The 24,857-nt window shown below is 35.7% G+C and overlaps 4 protein-coding genes and 3 long non-coding RNA genes across 12 annotated transcripts; 3 read left to right on the top strand and 4 right to left on the bottom strand.

Annotated features, from left to right (window-relative positions):
* Positions 1 to 819: 819 nt before the first annotated feature.
* On the bottom strand, positions 820 to 1,551 carry LOC145238952 (uncharacterized). The gene is made up of 2 exons (XR_013862216.1): positions 1,129 to 1,551; positions 820 to 1,068 (listed from the first exon to the last, which is right to left on the bottom strand). It is a non-coding gene; the product is annotated as an uncharacterized LOC145238952 (long non-coding RNA).
* Positions 1,552 to 1,971: 420 nt separating this feature from the next.
* Positions 1,972 to 9,984, top strand: LOC145238950 (uncharacterized). 5 transcript variants are annotated; one of them, XR_013862212.1, is made up of 4 exons: positions 1,972 to 2,132; positions 6,947 to 7,044; positions 7,404 to 7,482; positions 8,102 to 9,984. It is a non-coding gene; the product is annotated as an uncharacterized LOC145238950 (long non-coding RNA). The 5 variants fall into 5 exon arrangements; XR_013862211.1 differs by lacking the exon at positions 8,102 to 9,984 and having other exon boundaries at positions 7,404 to 8,034; XR_013862214.1 differs by lacking the exons at positions 1,972 to 2,132; positions 8,102 to 9,984 and adding an exon at positions 6,274 to 6,840 and having other exon boundaries at positions 7,388 to 8,034.
* Positions 2,754 to 4,075, bottom strand: LOC145239344 (uncharacterized). 2 transcript variants are annotated; one of them, XR_013862291.1, is made up of 3 exons: positions 3,927 to 4,075; positions 3,774 to 3,859; positions 2,754 to 3,671 (listed from the first exon to the last, which is right to left on the bottom strand). It is a non-coding gene; the product is annotated as an uncharacterized LOC145239344 (long non-coding RNA). The 2 variants fall into 2 exon arrangements; XR_013862290.1 differs by having other exon boundaries at positions 3,774 to 3,841.
* A 1,866-nt stretch (positions 9,985 to 11,850) lies between the features above and the next one.
* LOC145238612 (uncharacterized) lies at positions 11,851 to 15,447 on the top strand. Its single transcript, XM_080101833.1, has 3 exons — positions 11,851 to 12,394; positions 13,708 to 13,932; positions 14,736 to 15,447. The coding sequence occupies exons 1-3, from the start codon at positions 11,938 to 11,940 to the stop codon at positions 15,227 to 15,229; spliced, it is 1,176 nt and encodes a 391-aa protein (XP_079957959.1). The 5' UTR covers positions 11,851 to 11,937; the 3' UTR covers positions 15,230 to 15,447.
* On the bottom strand, positions 15,385 to 16,161 carry LOC145238615 (small ribosomal subunit protein uS11-like). Its single transcript, XM_080101835.1, has one exon. It carries the CDS (start codon positions 16,159 to 16,161, stop codon positions 15,514 to 15,516), a length of 648 nt encoding a protein of 215 aa, XP_079957961.1. The 3' UTR covers positions 15,385 to 15,513.
* A 33-nt stretch (positions 16,162 to 16,194) lies between these two features.
* On the bottom strand, positions 16,195 to 17,474 carry LOC145238614 (voltage-gated potassium channel subunit beta-2-like). The gene has a single exon (XM_080101834.1). It carries the CDS (start codon positions 17,413 to 17,415, stop codon positions 16,453 to 16,455), a length of 963 nt encoding a protein of 320 aa, XP_079957960.1. The 5' UTR covers positions 17,416 to 17,474; the 3' UTR covers positions 16,195 to 16,452.
* Positions 17,475 to 18,391: 917 nt separating this feature from the next.
* LOC145238261 (chondroitin sulfate N-acetylgalactosaminyltransferase 2-like) lies at positions 18,392 to 24,776 on the top strand. Its single transcript, XM_080101375.1, has 12 exons — positions 18,392 to 18,710; positions 18,766 to 18,815; positions 18,882 to 18,971; positions 19,059 to 19,148; positions 19,216 to 19,292; positions 21,654 to 21,838; positions 22,112 to 22,322; positions 22,658 to 22,845; positions 22,961 to 23,077; positions 23,214 to 23,387; positions 23,623 to 23,778; positions 24,367 to 24,776. Exons 1-12 carry the CDS (start codon positions 18,584 to 18,586, stop codon positions 24,471 to 24,473), a joined length of 1,572 nt encoding a protein of 523 aa, XP_079957501.1. The 5' UTR covers positions 18,392 to 18,583; the 3' UTR covers positions 24,474 to 24,776.
* Positions 24,777 to 24,857: the final 81 nt, after the last annotated feature.

Here is a 24,857-nt window from a genome sequence, read left to right as displayed (position 1 = left end):
CAATAAATCCAACTAAGTGGCCTTAGGCCTTCCTAGAATAACAATTTTCTTGACTACATGAAAATAATAAATTTAAAAAAAACATGAAAAAGTGCATAAATTGCTGCTGTTAACTAACTTTTCATCCACAGAGCATTGACTGCCGATTGGTTGATACCACATGCACCAGAGCCAATATTTTTAACAATCTACAGTGTTTTTTAGGATTGTGTGATGATATGTCAGTTCAAAAAATTATGTGTAAAATTGCAACTTATACCTGTACTACTGTGAAGTACGTGATGGTGGCAATATAAGAACACCACTGGTTCTGAGATGATTATATGCTGCTGAAGCTCTAGCAAACAACTCAATTACCCAATGAACCACATCAGGGTGGTACCTTCTCCGATTAATGGTCTTTGAAGCATTTTTACATTGCATTTTTTAAAAATGAGGCTTGCCACTCATTAGTGAGTGTTTTTGACTTTCAACCAAATCCTGCAGATGGGAAATGACACATTACTGTTCCAAAATTAAATGAGAAACATTTGAATCTGCATACCAAGATATCCTAATGAATTCGGTCATCCACTGTTACCAATTCTTCTTCACTAGTTGCACTGGATTTCATTTGCTGCACTCTGTTGCGTTCCATTTTTTGCCATACTTTGCACACATTTTACACATTACCGGCTCTTTTTCTGTTACTGTGTTTGAATATTAGGTGATCTAGTTTTAAATGTGTTGCCATATCTACTGGCTACATTGCAGTGAGGTGAGCGAATTATGGTTGTGCCTGTCAGGGCGTTCCATGCTTGTATGACATGTTTGTTAATATTCTTGTTTTTTCCTGCTTACTCCCGTACAAAGTTTAAAGTTATCCAACTCCCCTGTAATGATGCAAAAAAAAAAAAAAAACAATAAAAGCCTAATGGTAAAAACTATCTTGTTTTAAAAGCAGGTGTTATACTTAAAAATGCATTTAAAGTTGATTTCCTCAATGGAGTAATACCCAAGGATAGTGGTTTAACTCACCATCCATAAAATGGAGCCCATCCAACCTCAACATTGCTTGAGATGCAAAGTCTACCACAAAAATTATAACATACAGAAACCCAGATTAATTCATAATAAACATAACCGTACCTTATGTATGCTTTAACAATTTTATTTTTATATTGTTCTACCAAAAGGTATTTGCCTTTTCTATAAAATGACCACTTTTCTAAATGTTGTACAACTTGTTGTTTACAATGAATTGTTAACTTAAGAAGTGTGTACTAACTTTCAGCTGAGGACCTAATTGTTAAAAAGCTTTCTCAACACTTTTAACGCTGTGGTGTTTAACTTATGAAAGAACCTTTCTGTCAAATGGTGCTTTTCTGCTTGTCTTGGCCACAACAAATGATTTTAGCTGTAATAAACATTTATATGTTCATGGGCAATGTTACCAATTTTGTCCTGTACTGCTGTTTAGGAATTTTTTTTGGTGGCAAAGCACCAATTTTTAACTTTTTTCTGCAACCGATAATCAGCAGATCGCTTTTTTCAAAGTGATCTACACATATGAACGCTCTAAAATAATTATTGTTTAATTTTGACAACAGAAGTGGGTTAAAAGGAAATTAATATTACGTTTCTTTATGAAGCATGTATTATGTCTCCCTAAGTTGGGTCACGCAATGAGAGCACACATTTTTGTAAATTGCTGTAATGTTTCTTCATATCAGAGTTGCATTGAAATTCAGGATTGCAAATTTTAAACAAAGATTTTTTGCCATTTGCTGGCACGGTGTAGCTAACCTAGCTATTACACAGAAATACAACTAAATCACAAATACGAGAATTTAGTCTTGTCCATGGTATATTTAACATACAAAATCAATCAAACAAAAACTGTTAGTGATCCTTTTAAAACACACAATAAACTTCTAAAAACGAATGAAATACACGAGATCCATGGCACTTACGTAACCTGCAAGTTTATTATCACTTCAATTCCAAAGTTATTTGTTTAATGCAATAAATTGCGTTTTTTTGCCAATATCTTCACTCTTCACCCATTGCCCGCCATTGTAAAGAAGCCAATGTGTACTGGTTCATTCAAGCGTGACCTGTCTGAGCGATTTCGCCGAGTTGCGCATCTAGTGGTAAGCACTTTTATGCAGTCTTTCCAGTCTGACTACGGTAACCATTGTCAGTTGATTGTTACCGTCATGGATGGATGATTTCAGTTTGGCGCGTGGTGAAACCATAGTATACTAGGGTAAGCACTTAATGTAAATCGGCAGGTCCTGAGTTACGGTTGATACACAAAAATAACAATCAAAATGAAAGGCGCTTATGACGTCATAACCACACTCCCGCATTACTTGTTTAAGCTATTTGCCACTTGTTACACAGGGTAAATGATGCGGTATAAACCTTTTTTGCTATATGTTTCAATATTTTTATTGATTTTTTTAAATAAAAAGTTAGTATTTAGATGTAAAACAAGGATAAATGAAAAAGATGGTCGCTGTCAGACATTAAAGTTGCATAATTAGGTTTTTGAGTGTTTGACATCATACAAAATATTATTTTAATTAGGACCAATGTTGGTTCATTGCTACAATCCAAATTTCTATTCTTATACCCAATGTGGAGTTAATCCAGTAAAATTGCACACAGCATTTTTTGCATTTTGGCTGCATAAAATGTTAATGTTTGCTATCGCTTGTTTGAGCTTTTTCCTGGTCACTTCTAACTTGTATAGCAATGTTACAAAAAAAAACTGTTGCATTATTTTTATTTTGCAGCAAAGTAAAATGCAGTACATAGTTGTTAAAAACATCATACACAAATTTAAATTACAGTATAAAACACAGCAGAACGAAACTCGTAAAAGATAAAATAATGTCTTTCATTTTGCAAATGAGAACATTTGTTCTCCAGGGATGCTAAAGGGATACTACCACATGCAATCTATTTTGCAATTTACTGTTGGCTAAACACAATTAAAGAACATAATTATGCAGAAAGTTTGAAAATTCATTTTCATTGTTGCTTTACTTTTGAAGTTGGTTTTAAATTTCTCAATTAATATGATGTTGTAGTCTTATAATAGTAGTAAAAATTTGTAGATTGTTTATACTTTTGTTAAGCTTTCTCTTTTTTTTCTACAATTCACCATAGTATGCCTGTCATAAAATGTTTAGTTGGGTTGGCTTGTACAGATATTTTTAGTTTGGGTAAAATAGTGGTAGAGCTAGAGCATATTTGCACCTCTTGGGTCACATGCAAACAGCAAGCATCCTGACAATGACAAAAAAGAAAGGAAACATTTCAAAGTAAAACTGATGTAAAATACTGCAAAGTTTGACTGGAACTGTACTTGTCACACTTTTATCCCGTAACTTGTGTATTTGGAGCAACTTGGAGGTTTATCTGAATTGCCGGAATTTTTCAATTTGGGAGTTTTTTGTTTAAAAGTAACAATTTTGGTTTTCAAAACCATATAATAAAGCCGATTTTAGATGTCCTTTATCACTGACTTTGCTGGTGTTTGGCAAAAGTGCTTTTCCTTGTGAAGATTTGATAAGTTTTGGCTATGACAGTTCTGTTGGTTGGCATCCAGCAGGTATATGAGATAAAAGATTGATCATTAATAGAAAGTATCTGTTCTCCCAGTAAATCTCTTATTTATTTATCTAAAACAAAAGTAAAAAATAGGTAGTGGCATGTATTATTAGGAATTAGGATATGAGAGACATGCATTAGCTTTTATGAAATTGGGCCATACACAAACTTACCACAAGTATGATGACATAGTTGGCGCAGAAGTCATAGGACACAACAGGTTTGTTTAACAGCAGCGCTCCTGTATGTACAGATAAGTCTTAAAATAAACATCTTTACTTAAAAATGATGCAATAATCACAAAATGATTACTTGTTACTTAATACCACTAGCAGGCTACAACTTAAAATCGTAGAATCGACTACTGTACGGTATAATTAGGCGTATCACAGCATTTAACAAAATGGACTGCGACGTTTTAAGCCTAAAAAGCGAAAACCCCTTGCAAAAAGGATTTGCTGACTTTTTAAAAATAACTTACCGGCCGTTGCAACACATTTACCTCTAATTTGCTACAGCGAATAACCTCGGTAGGGGTCACGCACAAAAAGGACGGTGTCTTTTAACTCAGCTAATTGACTATTTTCGCTTAATAACTAGTTTAAGAGTTTACCTGGGCTTAAAGCACCATTTTTAGTATTTCGCGCCAAATTCGCTAATTTCTTCTTGACAACGGTAACTCAGGACCTGCCGCTTTACATTAAGTGCTTACCGTATACTAGCATGGTAGTCCAGCTATTGTTACCGTCACGCTTGATTAACTCTGCACGCTTGTCGGATGCTTGCATTGAGTTGGGTGCTTTAAGAGCAGGAAAATGACAAAACTGAGCGTGCGTGGTCGGTTTTATGCATCTACCATGTGTAATATTACTACGTTTGGTTGCAATTGTGCTGTTGGGGAGAATTTACTGAGTTTTTTGCCTTTTAGTCCTTCTTTAAACGCGCTGAAGTGATTTTAGCGTGGTTTTACCTAACATATTCAAGGGTGCATAAAGCTTGTTACTGATTAAGCTAAAGTCTGGTGAAAATTGAACTTTGCCAAACTGACTGCATTTTTAATGAACTGATATTTAACGACTTTGACCCCGACCAGGAACTCGATTCGGACAGACGAAAAGTCAAGCTTAAACGAAGACCACATTTTTTTCCAAAGTTACTCATTTCAAACTGTCAACAAGCGGCAGATTTTTCATAAAAGAACTGATTAGATGAGAAACTAAGCAAAAGAGTGATGTGAAGCAAAAAGTTTATTTGAAAAAAAGTCAAGGTACAAAATAATTTCTAGACATCATAAACAAGTAACAAACTGGTGCAGAAAAAACAGTCAAATTCTGTGATAAATAACATGGAGTTTTGAGTATTTGGAAGGTGATGTTTTGTTCAAGGCAAAAAACAATTTTACAAAAGTAAGCAAAATTGTTAGCAAGTTGCCCACCATGCAATCACAGCAGGGCAAGCTGATTTCTTCAATGGAGCAAAACCCTGGAGGTCTCACTTATCCTTCATCAGAGGTACTGCAACTTTTACAAAGTGTGTACCTGAAATGCTTGAGAAAGAGTTTTTGGCCAACCAACAAGCTAGACGTTTTTGTGTAAAAGTTTTTCCATGATCTTCATTATGAAAGTTTCCAAAATAGGACATGTGATATTCTGGAAGTTGATATGGATAAAGAGAAAGTACCAAATAGGTTTTAATATTCGTGGATTTATTTATTTGTGTCTTGTCGTTCACGTTTGCCGAAAAGCTCTTTTCTAAAATGTTCCAAAGATCTACCAAGGAAACCAAAAAAGGGGATCTGAAAAATATATCAATATAAAACTGTCAAAAGTGTCTGTACTTTCTGCACAATGTGCTTATTTTTTCAAATTACAAAAAATGATGCCTCAACAAAATCTGTTCAAATACCACATAAACCACAGAAAACAACTGATTTTTAATGCCTAATTAAGCAACTGCAGGGGAACCAAAGTGATGGCAATATTATTAATAAGCCAATAGATAGATGATAAGTAAGCTGCAAGTACTGCTTACTGTTTTGACAAGGTCTCATCAGTGCACCTGATGACAAGACACAAGCCATGTTGGCTAGTGTAGTAACATGCTGAAAAACCTTGCCTCGCCAATTCGGTTCATTGCCTCAATATTTAAGCAATTTCTACAAAAAAGATGCTGTCTATAAGTTTTTAAAAATACACTTCAAAGAGTTCATACAATTGAAAGCTAAAAACGTTTTAATAGCTCTACATACATTAAACAATAAACCCAATAACTAAAAAACTTCAAAACAGACACGGATTTGTCGCCAGCGGCTTTGAAAAACTAGCTGTTTACCACGTACCTCATACAAAACTTCAGGCGACGTGCAGTGTTAGTCATGCGTAACCGAAATGCGCAGGATAATAAAAGAAACGAGAGGAAAAGAGGAGCTGGACTACCATGTTAGTACACTATGGTGAAACCAGGATACGTGGCCTGTGATAAAGCGAAAACATGTGACTAATACTGAGTAATTTTTTTTTTTAAATTTAATGATACAATTGATAACTCAAAGTTGTGATTACGGCTGCGCGAACGTCGTCTGCAACCTAGTTTAAAACTTTAGCGAGCACACTATTATGGAAAGTGTGGTGAAGTTCATGTTGCCATCAATGCCTTGGTTTTAATTTTGTTAAAAAAAGTGTAGAAAAAGTTACATATTATTCTTTGGATTTTCCAACCACTCCCTGGAGGCAATCCGTAGTGGTCGTTACGTTTTTTTTTTGTCCAGGACCTTCGCCAACAGCCATATTGTACCTGGAGTGAGGGACAGGATGCAAAGCTTTATCTGATTTTGAAATGAAATCTGTTTAAACAAGTTGTGAATTGAATATAGGACGATAAATGTAAATTCAGCAATGAGTATGTGAGATAGATATCAGGTGGCCAAACAACAGACATTGTTTATTAAAACTACCTGTTTTTTTGAAGGGATTTCATTTAAAAAAAAAGTTAACCAAAACCATTTGTTTTAAAAAGCAAACAAAATACTTACCAAAAATAATAAAAACTATGTTGTTTAGAAACTTATCATATATAAGTTCTGGATCTTTTATATAAGTTCTGGATCTTAACAGTATTGATTCTGAATGACCTCTCCAAACTCAGCTTTTCTCATGAACAAACGAAAGATGCTTCTTGCAAATGGGTAATGTTTGCACAGGAAATATGGAACTGTTGATGACAGCAACAACAAGAAATTAAGTCAGTTGTTACTATTACTGCATACTGTGCATGTTGTTTTGTGACTGTAATTTAGATTGCAGTTTCCAGATAGCTTTAAAATTTTTTTCTATATTCTAATGTGTAGATTTTGGTACTTTACACTCTCTTTCTTCACAATCCACTTTGCATACACGCACACAAACACTCAACAGCTGGTATAATCAGACTGAAGGTTGTGCACAGGTATCTTTGCAGTGTGTATATGGTCATATTCTCTCAATGTATTTTAACAAAATCTTTGCTCTAATCATATGTAAATCGGTTGCCAAGGTAGTTTTTTATTTCGGTTTAAAAGGAATAGTTTTTCTTTACCACTGTTTGCACTCCACAGTCAGTAAAACATGTTGAAAAGGAATGATGAACAAGTGTTGTCCAGGTGTTTGTAATTAGATTATAATCATGTAGACACCAACATAGAATTGGTTGTCCATTGACTTAAATAGTATTTTTTGGTAGAATATTTATGTCAAATTACTCCATTCTAAGATAGGATGATGGGCTCTAATTTTTTACATTTTTAATGCAGATTTTTTTTCTTAAAGTGATTGGCCTATTTTTACATGCTGGAGAAAGAATTAGCTGCTGTGAAAGTAACAGCAGTAGCTGCACATATAACGAAAGGTTTTTCATTCTATTTACGAACCCGCCACATCTTTTAGCTTATTTGTTTGTTTTGGTATTTTCACTAATAAGTAATTCAATAGTTGTATGCTTTGGAAGTATTTTTTGGTTTTTTTATGACTATATTACTATGGTCATGGACGTTTTTGTAGGTTTATTGGTTCATTTACAGTACAATTTTGACAACCTAAATTTTCCTTTTTAATCACAGTCACAAACTGACATGCTCTATAACTAAGGACACAATGTTTCCCAGATATTTTTGAGTGTTTTACTTGTTAATAAAACAGCTTTTTGCAATGCACTGACACAAACAGTAAAGTGTTACAACACAGAATGTGGAACATGAAACAATGCTTAGAAACAGAAATATGGCTTCAATAATTAATATTGTACAATTTAAACTTTTTCAGAAAATCGCACACATGTTTGCTTTACAGTAGGCATTAAACAGTTGCATGCATTTTATGTTAAGATTGTATGTCATTTTTAAGAACTCATCTATCCTGTAGTAGGTTGGTGCATATTGGAAATAAAATAGTATTTGCACAGCTTTGTGGCCTTGATTTTACAGAAAAACTTTCCATGTGACATGAGATAAAATTAATTTATATTTTAGAGTCATTTTGGTCACAATATGTCTGTGTTAAAAATGGGGGACACTAAAGAAGAAAAGCGGGAAACGTAGGAAATCAACTCCAAAAGCAGAAAGGAAAGGAAAAGCAGAAAAAAGGGAAATTTATGTTTCCTAAAAGAGGGAAAAAATAATTGCAGAAAAACAGGAAAAGGGTGAAATTTCTTGTTTCTTTGGGTTTCGAAATACGGAAACAAACTTCTCGTGACAGAACTTTAAACTTCTGCCGAATCCACTTTCAACATTGAAGATTTTGTCCATGGGAGTGTTTGAAATCCTGGTAAATTGATTCTGACAGTGTGCTATTGCCATTGTTGCAACAATTATCAACTCTCATTATATGTATATCATAAGTTAGGAAATCTTTATTTCCTGGTTAAAATCAGTTGACAGTCGTATGAAGAACAAAGTTTATTATTATTATTATACAAAATTTCCCAAAAAAGCATCTTCAGTGTCTATACAGAGAGCAATAAACTGCCTGTGAACACGCAATGAAAGATGAGAAACGCACAAAAGATAAACAAACAGCGCATTACGCATTTAAAGTTCAAACGTCCCACAAACTCTTTCTAAGAGCGCATAAACCATTACTTACCTTCCTAACACCAGGAATACAAACTGGCGCCAGTTTGTTTACTTCAGTGTGTGACGTCATAATGCATATTTTTTCATTCACGGTAGTCAGACTGGAGAGACTGCATAAAAGTGCTTACCGCATCTAGTGAATTAAGTTACCTATGTTAGTACCACTAGTGAGCCTGATTGCAAAGAATGTAATTTACAAAATTCTATTTTGTACAGAAGGGTTGGTTGCTTGTTGTTTTTAGTTTGTCCTTTCGTTGCAGGACAGCAACCTGAGCACCATATTTGTTATGTTTTAGGGTTCAGGGCAAACCGTTTTGAAACTAAAATATCATCGCGGACCGGCCTTCAAAAAATTACTAACGTTTAGCAATGAAACCGCATAAGTTAGTTTATCATCCCCGGGATAGCCTACATGGGCAAAATGTTTTAAAGCATTTAGCCTAAAAAATTATCCGGCCCGGTAACGAACTCGTCGAAATATTTTTTGTGGTATTTTTTTGTTCGCAAGTGACTTGAAAAAGAACTGCAAATAGCCGGTTGGTGACCGGCCATTGTCCTGACGTCTAAACAAACAAAACAAGCCATTTGAAAGTTGCTATTTCAAAGTGGGGTAGTGCAACCAAATCAGTGGATCGGAACCTTATTTTCGAAAAACTCTTTAGACTCTGACTTACAGAAAAATATGTGTCTGAAAAAGGCATTCTCAACCGTGAGGCGTGAGTTAATGATGACTTTTGAGATGGTCCACTGGACGTCCAGTATATTTGATGACAAACTTAAAATAGATGCATATCAAGATATGCATTGAAAGATGGTCAAAACGTTAACTCTAATGGCCTGAAAGGAGTTGAGTACCACTGCTTTGGGGATTGCGTGATGCATAGTCTTGCCTTCAGTCCGCCATCGTCACATAGACCGAGACTAAGCAACAGCGTAAATAATTTTGGATTTTGAAACTATTTGCAAACAAAAATAAGCAAAATATACCAGATAATAAAGTGTGCCGTATTTCATTTAAAAAAAATGAAACACAAAAGACAATTAGACAGACGCCCACCATTTAAATATCCGCTGTTGGTAATGTTTATGTTTTTACCCTGTACGGTGAACAATTTTATTTTGTTTCTTCAGCATTTATGTTACTCGAATGAGTCATGTTCAAAATTAAATTAATAATGTAAACGCAAATGCAATTAATTTGATCATGATTTTTGCTACGTTTTTAGATCGCATGACGTTTGTTTTTTGTTGTTGGGTTCAAAAATAAACGAACGTTGTTAATTTTAGTTCATAAGCTTGGTTAAGTAGGCGGATAATAAAGCCATTTATAGACTGAAAACATTAAACTGTAGTAGTGTGAAAGTTGCAATGCCAAAAATACGAAATACCTCACATGTAGTTTTTAGATTAAATCTGTATATTTAATGCCTATAGCCTAATATGATTTTTAAGTTTATTAAAGTTTCATATCAGCTGATTTAGGTATTTTCAATACCACTTTCTGCTTTTTGGCACAGATTGACCAAAATGGTATTAGGCGGTTTATTACAAAAGACATAAAAACATCATCTTTTCGCAGTCACGAGCTTTCTCAGTTTAAACCAATGAAAAAAAGAGCACGTTGTCTGCACAAGTACAAATCCCTATCAGTTTTATTTTGGTCTCTAAGTGAGTCAAGCATATCTTTGAATACAATTAAAATTCAATTTAAACGTTCCTCTATAACTAAAATGTCATGTGTTACGTTTGCATGCCAACTGGTGCCACTGGATCGGCGCAGCGGGCCCGTGGGTAGCGCGTGGTACTGTTGCTGTATGATTAATTGAAAAACATTGCGCATGCAAGCAGGCTAAAACAGGAAACGACGCAGCATCATGAAATGCTACGTCACTCGCCAGATAAGCGGAAGACAAACAATGCAACAGTACTGTAGCGATGACTGTTGCTTGTCAGAGAGGAGAGAACAATACCCAACGGAAAAAGAGCTTTAATAGACAAGGTAATTTGTTGTTTGACAACATTGTACGATTTAAAGTCAAAATTTTCCAAATTTGGAAATAGGGTAATGATGCTTAAACAAGTTTTTTTTTCATAATTCGCAGAGTCAGGTCATGTTCCTGTACTGTGGACAATGGGTTTTGACTAAAACGTAAACAGTGAGGTAAACGTTGTCGTTGACGCAGTTTGTTGTTGACAGAAATTTAGCTGGTTGCTCACGTTAAAGCTCGGCAGTTGATGAAAAATTTGCCCAATGTTTGTAATCAGTTCGTACAAATTTTAGCGTAAATATATGTAAAAAAAACATTTTACTAACATCGGGCAAAAATGTGTTTGCGTTTACTACTTTTTCTTTAAAAATTTTGTGTGGAGAAATATTGTAGTGGGTAGCCCATTTTTGTAGAAACAAATTGTACAGTGTACGTTTGACAATTTACGTAATGAGAGAAAAACTACAAAAGGTAACAGGTAACAATGAACAAGCTTGTTGTAATGTACATGTAATTTCGTGTGATTTAGAGGAAATAGAGAGGAAAATGACCAGTAAATTAACAGGCTAAAAGGCGAAAAAATAGTCTAATTATATTGCTCTGATTTTTATTGTGTTAAAGGTTTATGTTTTGTTGTAAGCTATGGTATTTTACATTGCAACATTATTTATTTTCACATATAATTTATTTGACATTACAACAATACAATTAGTCTGATCTATTACCTAAAAATTATTTGGGTGTCGTTATATTCAAATTGATTAATGAGTAAATTTACCAAGAATATGTTAATGTACTATGTCCACATACATGCATAGTCGTATTAACGTCCTACATAAAAACTAAAACTTCTGTCTAAAACGATTTAAAGTAGTAAGTTTAACAGGGAGGCTTGTTTTTTCATCACCTGTTTCATGAGTCTCAAATGCGTTGTTGCAACGGGTTTAGTCACATCCGTGTGCATGGGGGTGCTGACCAATTGCAACAGCCTTGCGATTAGACAGTTTTACACTGTGGTGTGCAGATTATTGAGATTTAATTACAAATACGTGTAGTCAATTTGTGACTGTTTTCGTACCGTGCGAAAACCAATAAGTGATTAACCTTTACATTCATTAGAAGGCGTCAGAAGCACTTGACTTTAACGGTTGTACGTTTATATAATTCTACATTTTCTTGTCGCGAATTACAGTTAATTTGTCTGATAGGAATGTAGACTTTCATGAGTCACTAGACTGAGTAATTATGTCAGCTCGTAATCTGGAAAGCGAGCCGGAAAGAGACACATTTATAAACGATCATGACCAAAGCATTTCTGATTCCCCCTCGTCATCATCGTCTGCTACACGACTGCTTCACGGTTCAGAACAAGATAACAGAAATCAGCCTGATGTTGGGCATGAGGTATCGACAAGAAGACATGCATTTGAACCACAACCTAGATCCACGCCAGTAGGGTTCATCAGGCGAAACCCCAGCATTCAGAGAGTGGAGCAAACGGACATTGGGAATGTACCACGTCGTATGCATTCGCCACAAGTTGGCGGAGGTCCCTCAAGATTACAGGGGAGAAATGCCAGCCATGGCTCGCCGTCCGATTTTGCTAGACGTGGGCAGCAGGATTTTGCTAGCAACGAAGTATTCCTGCCATCAGGTTCATCACAACGCCGAAACTACAGAGTGTCCGTAACTAGCATCCCAGGTAGGATTTGTTGTGATGGTGATGTCGGTTTTTAGAAACTATAATAGAATATCACGCAACACACGGTTAAGTTTATGAATCAAGAGTATTATCCCTTAAATATTATCCCAGAGATTCTTAACCAGCAGGAGTAAAACTGACATGCTTTGAGAATAAATTGGTGTTAACAGCAAGTAGGGGGAAAGTCGTGTAATTTGGACTACTTAAGTTTGAACCTTCATAAAACAAAAAGTAGTCCTTCAAATAAAGAGCGGTTTAAGCGATTTGTTAAGTTATGACTCTAAGTATTCATTTGCAAAAAGGCAATGTTGGGATATTAATGTAAAAAGAGTAAAAGGCATTTAATTTTTTTTCGCGAAGTGGTCCATTTTACACGCATAGTGTGTAATTTGGACCAAAGTCGTGTGTAAAATGGACCACTTACAATCCGTGCGATTTCTCTTCCCTAAGTTCCTCAAAACGAACTTTAACAGCCTCGGATACCAACCTAATCAAGCTTTTAATATATTACCACAATGTTTCACAAAATATTTGAATTTTAATGAATGAAAGCAAAAATGGGATAAAAAAATTAAAATTAAAGATAAAAAGGCCATAAATGGAATTACTAAGATAGCTGAAATGAAAGAAAATTCGCAGAACACTGCAAAACAGCACCATGGCAATTTAAAGCAATAATTGGTAAACCAAAACATAATGAATGTAAATCCTACACTGAGCTTTATTATCAGCTGTCCGGTCCAAATTACACACTTTTACACGCAATTTTTTTACCCAATCTATTTTACTTTTGGAAAGTGTTAGCGGATTGTTCTTCGTATGCTAATTGCATTGTTAATTGTACCTCCCAAAAATCATACCCACTGAGATTTACACTAAACATTAGTAAAGAAACGCAAAAAGTTTGAACCCTAAAAAAATTATCAAATTTGCAAAATTTGTTTTTCTTTCTATAACAAACGGAAAGTATAGCATCAAGTTTGGAGCTTGGCGGCCGTAAGCCTTATATCAAGTCTTCTTTCAAGCTGTACAAAAGATATTCAGCCACCTTGCGTATATTCGGAAATATAAGCAAGTTCCAAATTACACGCAGGGTCCAAATTACACGACTTTCCCCTATTATAAGAGGTAGCGGATGCGTGTTAGAAAGCTAAGCGGATAAATTTAACTTCAAAATCTGCCAAGGCGCTTAACGGGCCACTAAAGGTTTTAATAATCACAACAGAACTGATTTTTCAAAAGATTCCACCTCCACGTGTCGCGTAGAAGTTGGGAAAACTTGCATTTGGATTTACGGATATGTTTTTATGCAGACATGACACGGGCGGATCGCCATTCGAGAACTTCATCCGTGGGCAGTATATCATATATATCAAGATCTTCTTCTGTCAGTGAAGCAATGCAAAACATTCCGCTTCGAGAAACTTCGCTGGCCGAGGAAGCGCTTAACGCACCGCGGATCAGCAGTCGTGCTTCAGGGCGGCAAAGCATTGGGCAAGAATGGACAAGGCATCACTGGGACAAGCTAAAGGATCTGGGTAGGTTTTAGCTAGTAGTTTTAATTTGTATGAGAACAGTACGACAACATAAGTGTCAACACACGCCGGTTTGCACCACGCAAATGGATGAGTCATTTGGCACAACCGCCGCTTGGCAAGACCCGAGCTCGTGACAAACCATTGCCTGGGCTGTAACACGTTCGACCTCTTAAAGTGTCAGTAGGGGCAAATATCACCGTTACCTCAGCAAACGGTGCATCACTTTGTTATCGAAAAGGCTTGCTTTGGCTCACGAACCATTCCTTATGTTCCGACAACGATGATGCATCGCTTGAGTTTGGAGCACGTTTTGACTGACTTTACTGCCTTATGGAAAACTATTGAGTCATATCTTAAACGAAAACCCTGATGTCGTTTTTAAACCAAACATGTTTTTGGTCAACAAGGGACATCATTCCATTTAAATAAAAAAATGAACTACAAACTGTTTACCCTTGAAAAACAATAAGGTGGAAATCGCTACAACAAATTTCCCAGAATCAACTAGGATTTAAAACAATAAGCTTTACATAAATCTGCTTACAAAAGCCACTGAAAATAATATAAAATACCTTTAGTAAGTGACACAAGGCACTGCATCTAATCCCTGCACATAAAATTCTCCACACATATTTATCTTGCACTTGTTTTTCTTTTATTTAGTACAACCATCAACGTTTGCTGATGACACCATGCCGTTTTGTAGTCTATCAACCTTTAGAAAATAAGTCGAATTTAAATTACATGTTTGCACCCGATTGTTAATTTGCACTTGGCACTTTATAACACATCGCTTTTTACAGAGCAAGAATCGGAGCGGGCTCGAAGATGCTCCAAGTTATCAAGTGGGTTTGCTCCCTTGATGGTATTTGGTGGCTTGGTGTTCGTCTGTATCGGGATAAGTGCTAGTACAAATACAGGCAAGGATAAGGAACGCCTGAAGCAGCTGAGCGCAGCACCCATGGCGATGGGCGTTTTCATGCTTGCCCTTGGATTTTTTCTGATCGCTACCTGGTTTGGGTGTCGTGCCAGAGCGCGCCAACTCGATCGCAAGGTTCTACATGGTTCGCGTCGCAATTCTTTGGATGATGACAACCTGGTTGAGGCTGTGCTCGCTAAACTATACGGACAAATGGGGAGTATGGCTCCGAGTAGAGCAAGGCGACCGGAGACACCAACACTCCCGGGCGTCACCATGGAGGGTGTCATCGTTCACAAGGAACAAAACACAAACTCTTCTTCCAGTCGTAGCCCAGAGAGCACCAGTGTGACCGTTGTACGAGAAACAAGTGTTTAAAGGGTACTTTGCCTCGTTTAACGGTACAGGCTTTTCATTTCTCGTCGCATACAGTATTTGTTCGTTACTATTTTCTAGTTACTGGCAGAGATCGGCCTGGTAACTCAAAATTTTCCTCGCGTATTTTATCGGCTGCTTTGTGTCGTTGCAAAATGTTGGCATGTAGCAGTGTATTTATGTGCAACAACCGCATTTGGGAATAAAAGTTTTACGAGAAACCTGCGACGTAAACAGCAATACATCACGCCTAGCGTATGGACGAGTTTTAAAAAAATTGGCGCTCACTAAATTCTCCTTATTTTCCGTGGTCGTTGCGGAAGACTTTCGTTTGTTATCGGGGTTTTGTCCGTGATGGAAACAATCTCCATTCCGCCTCGAGCAAGTCCGCGTATTGCTGGTTTTCTGCCGATTCCAATGCCACGCACCACAACGCGTACATATTTGTGGCAACCTTTGTTAATGCAAAGTTCCGCAGCTTCTAAGCCCACAGTTTCGCCGGCTAACTCTGTCTTCTTTTTGGCGTTTTTAAAGCCAACTTTCCGACAAGACATATAGCAAATGGTTTTGTTATCTACATAGGTAGTCACAATAGTGTTGTTCCATCTTGCCAGAATAACCACCACTGGCAGCCTGGAGTATGCTACGCCGCCAAATACTTGATTCGGGCGTGTTTCAAATTCAGCCGAGCTCCTTGCAAATTCCCCTTCCTTTGGTGTGGATTGTACCAGCGGAATTGGGTCAAAAGCCTGGTTCCGCACTTGCTCGTATCTGATATCAGTGTTTAAGTTTATATATCTTTCTTCAAAACTTTGGGTAGCATCGTAATGTTTAGATCTACAATCCCGTGTAGCTGGGACGACCAGGCTCTCCACAAGAGGTATAACTCTTCGTCCAACATTGATACAATTAGCAGCAAGTAAGCGGCTCAGCATGATGCCTAGTGGCAAAATCTATCATTTGTGTGCCTAAAATGTAAACATAATATGCTTAGTAAAAAATATGAAACCTAAAACTAAGAATATTGTGTAAAAAAACTTTGCTAACAGTGTCAACAAATGTTGCTAAGAAGCCTTGAAAAAGCACCAGTTTAAAAAATATATGATACATGTTTTTATCATGCATAATGTTGTATCCACATACACATTTACAAATACTTTGAAGTCAAACATCACTAGTAAAAGGGCTAAAAAATCAGAAAGTACGGACCCACTGGTCATTAAATGTTACAGTACTGAGTCAATTTCTTTTGAAACCAATGGGTCAACAACAGCAGAAATAAAGTTTATTGCCTTTAAATTCTCATACATTTGCTCTGTTGAGGAAGCCCCAATTAAAACACCACAATTTATATCATATCGCAAACACCAAGCAATTGCCAATTGAGAAATAGAACATCCCAATCTATCAGCAATAATCTCAATTTCTTTTAACCTAGCTTGTTGCCTGCGACCATCTTCTGATAAAATTTTCTCCTTCAACCAGACAAAACCTTTCAACTCAGCTCGAGAGTAGGGTGGAATGCCCTGGGCATACTTTCCGCTAATTAAACCACATGCCAATGGTGACCAAGACAAAGCACTGATTCCAATGCTTCGCTGGAGTGAAGGTAACTGTTCCTCAATCATTTCCCTTTGGAAAAAGTTGTACTCAGTTTGCTCTACAATTGGAGGTATCAAATGTAATTGACGGGCAACAGAATGAGCTTCCATAATTTCAGTTGGGTTCCATCTAGAAGTACCCCAATAAAATGCTTTGCCTTGTTCAATAAGGTAGTTAAAAGCTCTCACTATTTCCTCCATAGGAGTGTCAGGATCGGAGCGGTTTGCAAACACAATATCCACATAAGAAAGTTGAAGCCTTTGCAAGGAGGCATTTAATCCTTCAATAATATGTTTTCTTGACAGGCCACGCTCTGTTTCAGTCCTTCCTCCCCAGAATAGTTTGGTGCTAATGATGTATGTCGACCTGCGCCACTTTTTCTTTTTTAATATATTTCCAAGTATAACTTCTGCTTTACCTCCGGAATAAACTTCTGCTGTGTCAAAAAAGTTGACCCCATTTTCATAAGCAATTGAGACAAGTTCTTCAGCAACTTCATCAGTAATTTGGTTTCCAAATGTGGCCCATGTTCCAAGGCCAATACAAGATACTTTAAGACCAGAGTTACCTAATTTTCGATACAACATTATATATTCTATTTACTCAACTGCACTCTGGCTAAAAAATCAATATAATGATAAAATATAACAAATTAATTACAAACACATTTAACTATATAATGTATTTCAAAATTGTGTGAAATTGGTGTACAATTAGTATGAGTAAAATAGTTAACAATCCAACGTTATCAAACATACAAAAACAATCTGTCTCTGTCATATTTTATAACATTTTTTTAAACAATTTTACTAACAATTGAAAAAGAAACGATGGCTTGTTTTGTGCGCAGCAAAGGAATGGTTATGCATTCCCACACGTCGTTTCTTCGGGTGGCATTCATTACACATTTAAATTAGGAACTTGTGTTTTCATACTTGACGGCTGGGTAGAGCTACTAACATCATAACGCACACGACACCCAAAGTCGATTAGGGGGCGTAAAGAGCTGAATTTTTTATTTAGCGGCTATAAATGGTTTGGGTTGGGAAATAAGTTTTTAAATTGTTTACATTAGTAACTAATTTTTGTGGTTAGTTTTATTGAATTTTAAGTGCTAATACCTTACCCCGACCCTAATAGCCCTAACCGTAAGCATTTTTGGAGATACAACCAAATCGACTTTGGGTGTCGTGTGCGTTATGGTGTTAGTAGCTCTACCTGACGGCTGACGCTCGTTGCAATAATATCCACTTCGTGTAGAGAGTATTTACGTTTTGCTTCGAAAGTAAAAATACCCTTGCTTTTTTGTGCTTAAAAAATATTTTAAGTTGTGTTTAATTAGTCTGTTTACCTCAAACTGCAATGAACAAGAATTAATTTTATTATAAATTACAACAACTTGCCATTTGTGTGAAATCAGGGGACAAAAGTGTTTTGTGTATGCCATTGCAGGCAAAAATAAATTTTGTATTTAAACAAAAAACAATCATATTAATATTTTTGTCACACAAATATTCGTTTTTAAACTGACAAACCAAAAATTACCAAGGTGATTGTTAGGGAAAGTACCTGTAACGTTGAACCTAATTGAGCGTGACGATAACAATCAGCTCAGAAACAACGCATTGAATACTAATTGTCGAGTAATGGTATGTCTGGATTGCTGGAAATATAGTAAATGGAGAGGGTTCTGAGACCTTCCTCTGAGCGTTCGAAAGGTTTGTACACTGCATTTTAGTAGAATTGCAATAAACAATGAAAATGACACCAAAAAGAATTCTTCGGTGGCTCGGTTTTGGGATTGCGTTGTTTGTGGTCGTGATGATTATCAATCAAATCTTACCTGACATGGCTTTGTCCTTATTACTACGCAAATCGCAAGGTATTTGTCATAGATTTTGGTTATGTTTTGTTATTTTAACAAGTTTTGTTTTCAGGTCAAGAATCACACTTGAACATTTTGCATAATAGTAAAAATAATGAACAAGTAAGTTAAAAATATGCAGTATACTTTATTGTTGTTTTGGTTTGTGAAATAATGTTTTTTTGAAAGGTAATGGACAGCCTGCAACACCAAATCAAGGATTTGCATCAAATTTTGCAAAGAAAATCTGACCAATTAGAAAAAATGCAGAAAGAAAAGGTTAGCTAATGTTTTAGTTTGGAAATTGCGTTGTTTTTGTCAAATGCATCAAATGCAACATTGGTTTTGATTTTTACATGTTTTAAGATGGAAAATCCAGGAGCTGTTTCATTACCTGATTATAAATCAGATATTTTTCTAGATGGTGACAGTATTGCACACTATGTTCAGAATCAGGTGTGAATATATTATGCTCTTAATTTTTAGTTTGAGTAACACTAATAAAAACAACTTTTTTATTTAGATTAACAATGCTGCAATTTTAAAGAAAAATCAATGGAAAAATGAGTATGACATAAACCATTTCACTATGTTTGATAGGTAATGATTTTGTGATGCTGATTTTTACAAATAGTTTACAAGTTTGACAACATTGAATGTTTATTTTTTATCGTATGCCATGATTTGGGATAGAAATTAGAGATGTACCGAATGTTCGGTTTCAGAATTTATATATTCGACTGAATCAGCCATTTTTACTAAGATTTGGTTTCGGCTGAATAATTTGTTGCGATTCGACTGAAGCCGATTCTTTTTGAACACAAATTTAAAGCTTAAAGCGTGTCTTTTTAGCCTTATATGGTACCACACATTCTTTCAAACTATGCCATAACTAAAATCGCACCAAGTATTAGAATTTTTATGGGTCTGAAGGGGACACATATTCATTTTACTCGAATTGTTTGTGTTTTTTTCTCTTGTTTTAAGTTTGCTGACTTGTTTTTCCATCAAATGTTTGGTGGATTTGGATGAAACTTACACAAATGGTTATGCAGATGTGCATCCCACTTTGTTTTTGTTGATAACCCCAGTATTTACCCCGCTAGCCCCCTAAAATTGGTTATTTTCTTCCCAAAGTTTGTCCGACTCGTTTTTTCATCAAACGTTTGATGGATTTGGATAAAACTTGCACAGATCGTAGTTATAGTTATGTAGATGTGCATCCCACTTTTTTTTTGTTGATAACCCCAGTATTTTCCCCGCTAGCCACCTAAAATGGGTATTTTTCTTCCCAAAGTTTGTCTGACTTGTTTTGCTATCAAATATTTGATGGATTTGCCGAAATTTACACAGATGGTAGATATATTCATGTAGATGTGCATCCCACTTTGTTTGTCCTGATGAAAATGGTTGAGTTTGTAAACAGTGTTTGATTTGACTGAAATTTGAATAGCTTGTAGGGTATGCCATTTATAGGTGTTGATTGTTGTGTTCAACCCTGTAGCCCCAACATTTACCCCACTAGCCCCCAAAGTGTAAAACGTATTTGTATGTTACTGGGCACCACAAACGAAATATTTCTGTGGCGCAATAGTGTTACAAGGGCAACCAGTTGTATGTTACTCGTTGTGGGTTGCTTGATGGACATTTTGTGCCATGGCAGTTAGGGGGTTGTTAACAGCACTATGACATCATAAGCATTAACGGTTGCTCAAAACACCTCTACTGGTCAAACATTGGCGGATTTGGCTGAAATTTTGCAGTAGTATTGATTAAGACATTGAGGTTTCATATTTTTTTAGATTGTGTGTCGAACCCCCATTAGTTACCCTACTAGCCCCCTAAAATGGGTCAGTTTTTTAAACAATGTCGGAATTGGCTGAAATTTAGACAACTTGCAGAATTTATCATTCATAGGAGCTGATTGTTGTGTTTAACCTTGTAGTCCCAATTTCACCCTAATAGCCCCCTAAAATGATTAAGTTTATTAAACAGTGTCAGAACTGGCTAAAATTGGATAGCATGTGGACTATGCTATTTGTAGGTTTCGGTTTATGTGTTTTACCTTGTAGCCCCAACATTTACTGAACTAGCTCCCTAAACAAAGTACATTGTTAAAAAAATGTCCTAATTATATGAAATTTAATTATATGAAAATCCTAATTATATGAACGTCCTAATTATATAAAAATTAAATGAAATAAGTTTTTGGACATACTATTTTAAGTCCTCAAATGTTGTGTTTTGCCCTGTAGCACCACAATTTAACCAACTGGTGACTAAAATGGGTGACCCTTTTAACTTGAAGGAAAATTGGACAGCTTGTAGAATTTGCTCTTCACAGGTGTCTATTTTTTGTGTTACCCCATTATACCACTATTTACTCCTTTTCTTTAAAAAAGACTGTTAAATAGTACATACTGCAAATAATATATGTGGTGAATCTGATTTGTATAGTTTGTACTCTACATAGTATTATTATTTAAGCCCAGTGCTGATCACTGTATTTTACCGTACAACACCTGATTTTCTCATGGTTATCTCTTGAAATGCATTATTTTCAACTTTACATGTGTGGGGACCCATGAGTTTCTGCCTGCAGAAACAACTAAGGTTACAAATGACGATGGCTAATATGGGACCCAATGTAAAAAAGGCATAGGATATATATATATATATATATATATATGTTTTAAAATAGATTATGGTGTAAATGCAACGACAAAATGTGCTAAGCCACCCTTCTAGTTTATTTATACATCTGTGAAAAAGTTTAAAATATAAAATATTAGACTTTTTTTCGAAAACATTAAAAGGTAGACTGCATTTATTTAATACTGTAATAATACATTTTTAATTTTTGAAGTGTTGCATAAAATCTGACTGAGATGTTAACACCAACTTTGGAACTTCTGCATTTTGTAATACTTGCATTTAGCTGTCTTTACTTTTATTATTTAGGCACTATATTTACAAGCTTGACCCTGGTCTTAAAATGAGACCTGTGGATCTTATAAACAGCAGAAAAGATTGGACCACAGAATTTAATGAAGCTGTTTTGGAAGGCATCAAAAAATTGAACAATTCTCCAGAAAGGCAAAGAGTCAGTCCAACATATCGCTTTACAACACACGATTTTGTACATGGTAATTTTTTTTCCTAATTGCCCTCACAGCTATTATTAGCATGTAAATACCTGATACTGTACATGTATCTTTTAATTTTCAGTAGAATGACAACAATAAACCCACTTTGATGAATAAAATATTTTAGTTTTTGTACTGCATTTGAATTATTTTTAACATGTAACACGTAAAAATTATACGGATTATATGTTACAACTGTAGAGTGTGAGTTGATCCAAGTTTTTCTTTTTAGTGTCTGTCTTAAGCAACTTACCGAAAGCATTTTTAATGCAGGTCTTTATAGGATTGAAACAAATGTTGGAACACAATACATTTTGGTATATCGACCTGTTTCAAACAAAAACATGCTTAATTCTAAGCAACTATTTCAAGTGACAATATTTCGACCTTTTGCACCAGTGCAGTCTTTATCAGCCCATTCCACTGTATCTGATGAAAAAGTTCATTTTATCGTTCCATTACAGGGACGACAGGACACATTTAGGTTTGTTATTGTGCACTAAATTGGGCATGCTGTTATGTAATGGTTTAGTGAATTTAGTTTTTCAAAGAGTTTAATATTTTGTTAAGTGCAAGAACACTGCCTATCTAGCAGCATGACTTATATTATTTAGCACTGGTAAAAACGGTTTTATTTTTAAGTAACTGCCTTCTTGTTTTAGTTAAACTTTTTGACAACATACAATATTTTTAAGTAATTGGGTGCTCTACGTAAAAAAATGCTGTACAAAGATTAATGGCATTGTAATCAATCTAATTTTATGAGGCATGCATTTAAATATAATGCTTATGTATGCAACAATATAAATTATTTTGCAGGATATTTTTAGAGTATTTCAAAGATTTTGCTCTTGCCTCAGATGGAAATGTTTGCCTCATTTTAGTATTTTATGGTCAAGAAGGGTTGCCTGAGATTAAACACAGCCTTGAAGTTTTACAGAACCAAACTGGTTTTAAGGATTACAAAATTGAACAAGTTTCAAATGAAGAATTTTCTAGGGGAAGAGGTACTGGCCTACTGTGTCCATGTTCATACTTGGTTTTTAAGTTACTATCAGCGAGTTGTATTATTAGGTTGAATTTAATATACTGATAAAAATGGATGCATATGTTATATTACAGCTCTACAAAAAGGAACCACAGCAATTAAGAATGAATCGGCCCTAATGTTTTTTTGTGATGTAGATATCGGTTTTACAGCAGATTTTCTTAATCAATGTCGTTCTCATGCATCTGAAGGTAATGACATTAGTTATACAAAACACTAACTTGACTTTGTTGCAGTGGTGCCAGATTATGCAAACACAATGAAATAAATGCCAAAAGTTTTTGCTGTTGAAGACAAAGACAATTTTATTATGGTGCGCCTTTGCAGGAAAGTCTGTTTTCTATCCTATTGTCTTCAGTTTGTTCAACCCATCATTGGTGTATCAAAATGAAGCCATTCCAGCCTTAAGGGATAGGCAAGTGCATAAACGAGACAATGGTCTCTGGCGTGACTTTGGCTTTGGAATGTCCTGTCAGTACCTCAGTGACTTCAAAACAATAGGTGGGAATATTGGTGTGTAAAATTATGGTAATAGCGTGGTTTATACTCAGAGTCACGTTTGTGCAAAGAGTAAAGCGTCATATTATTGTCTACCCACGGAAATAGTAACATACACGCCAATAAACTTTCACGCCAACGCCAATGGGCAGTGGGCATTGTGGTTTTAAGTTTAATGCGCGTTGTCCGTGGTATACCGCGCAATGCACTCATAAATACATGTTGATGTTTATTGCAGGTGGTTTTGATTTGAGCATCAAAGGTTGGGGATACGAGGATACTTTACTGTATCGAAAATACACACAAACTAATAAAGTGATGGTAATTCGTACGCCTGTCAACTCGTTGTTTCATCACTGGCATCCAAAGCATTGCGATAAATCGTGGGCAAAAGGTGTGAGCAGCTAGTTTTAATCACTGTTATGCGGAAGTATGTGCAAGTATTTCAGAAAATGTACACTACCTGCGAAGACGAATCCGCGGACACTTCTATGTAGAATTGTTTAAGTATTCTAAAAATTCACACATCTGCAAAATTCCTGCAGAAATTGATTTAAATGCTTACAATTGAGTCTACTCAACAAAAAAAACTTCTACAAACTTAAAAATGGATTGATGTGTGCTCCGTCGGTGCAGCTATTTTGGTTGCCAAGGCACTGGTTGAAATATAACCAGTGGTGGGATTCAGCCGGTTCGCACCGGTTCTATAGAACAGTCTCACGAAATTTTTTTGAGATCAGCGAACCGGTTCGCATTACTGGTTACTGTCAATTGACTTTTTATAACAGAACCGGCTGAAACATATGTCTTTTTTTATAGAACCGGCTGACAAAAAAATTGAATCCCACTACTGAATATAACCTAACGTGAAGCTGTTTTCACAACGGTTAATTGTAATGTAAGATATAATATCGAATCGGCAAATTCAAAGGTCGTAATAAGCCACTCACAAATATAACACTATCATTTTCCTTTATTACAGAACAGTATGAATCTTGTTTACGTTCAAAAGCGCGGACGGAAGGTTCGCAAACCACCCTTGGTCTTCTCTATTTTCAACTCAAGGAAAAACTTGCCGAGCTGAGCTGAACTCTTGTCCAATTAGTGTAGTGTCGTCGTTAGATGTATTCTGTTCACTGTGAAAGTTATAGAATTGTGATCGTTTGTATACTACAGTACTTCTGTCCTTGTTAGCGGCGTTTGTTGTATTATGTCAGCCATTGTTTGTCATTGCGGATGTTGTAATCGTGAATTTCAGCAGTACCAATTTTTAATACCTACCATCATGATACGTCAAACGCAGTTCGTTGCATTGCATGTTTGTATTCGATCTTTTGATAATGTGAAACATATGCGGTGTTTTTAAAAATATACCACAGCATTATATGGAAACTTTCGTATTCCTGAACAATTTTGCCTACAATGTTTCGTCAAACATTCATATGCTATAATCAGGACGGATTTAGGTTGTAA

This window comes from Phallusia mammillata, chromosome 7, assembly GCF_965637545.1.
Source record: "Phallusia mammillata chromosome 7, kaPhaMamm4.hap1.1, whole genome shotgun sequence".
Taxonomy (NCBI): domain Eukaryota; kingdom Metazoa; phylum Chordata; class Ascidiacea; order Phlebobranchia; family Ascidiidae; genus Phallusia; species Phallusia mammillata.
The sequence above is the reverse complement of the archived record's forward strand: the minus strand, read 5'-3'. Positions and strand labels throughout refer to the sequence as shown.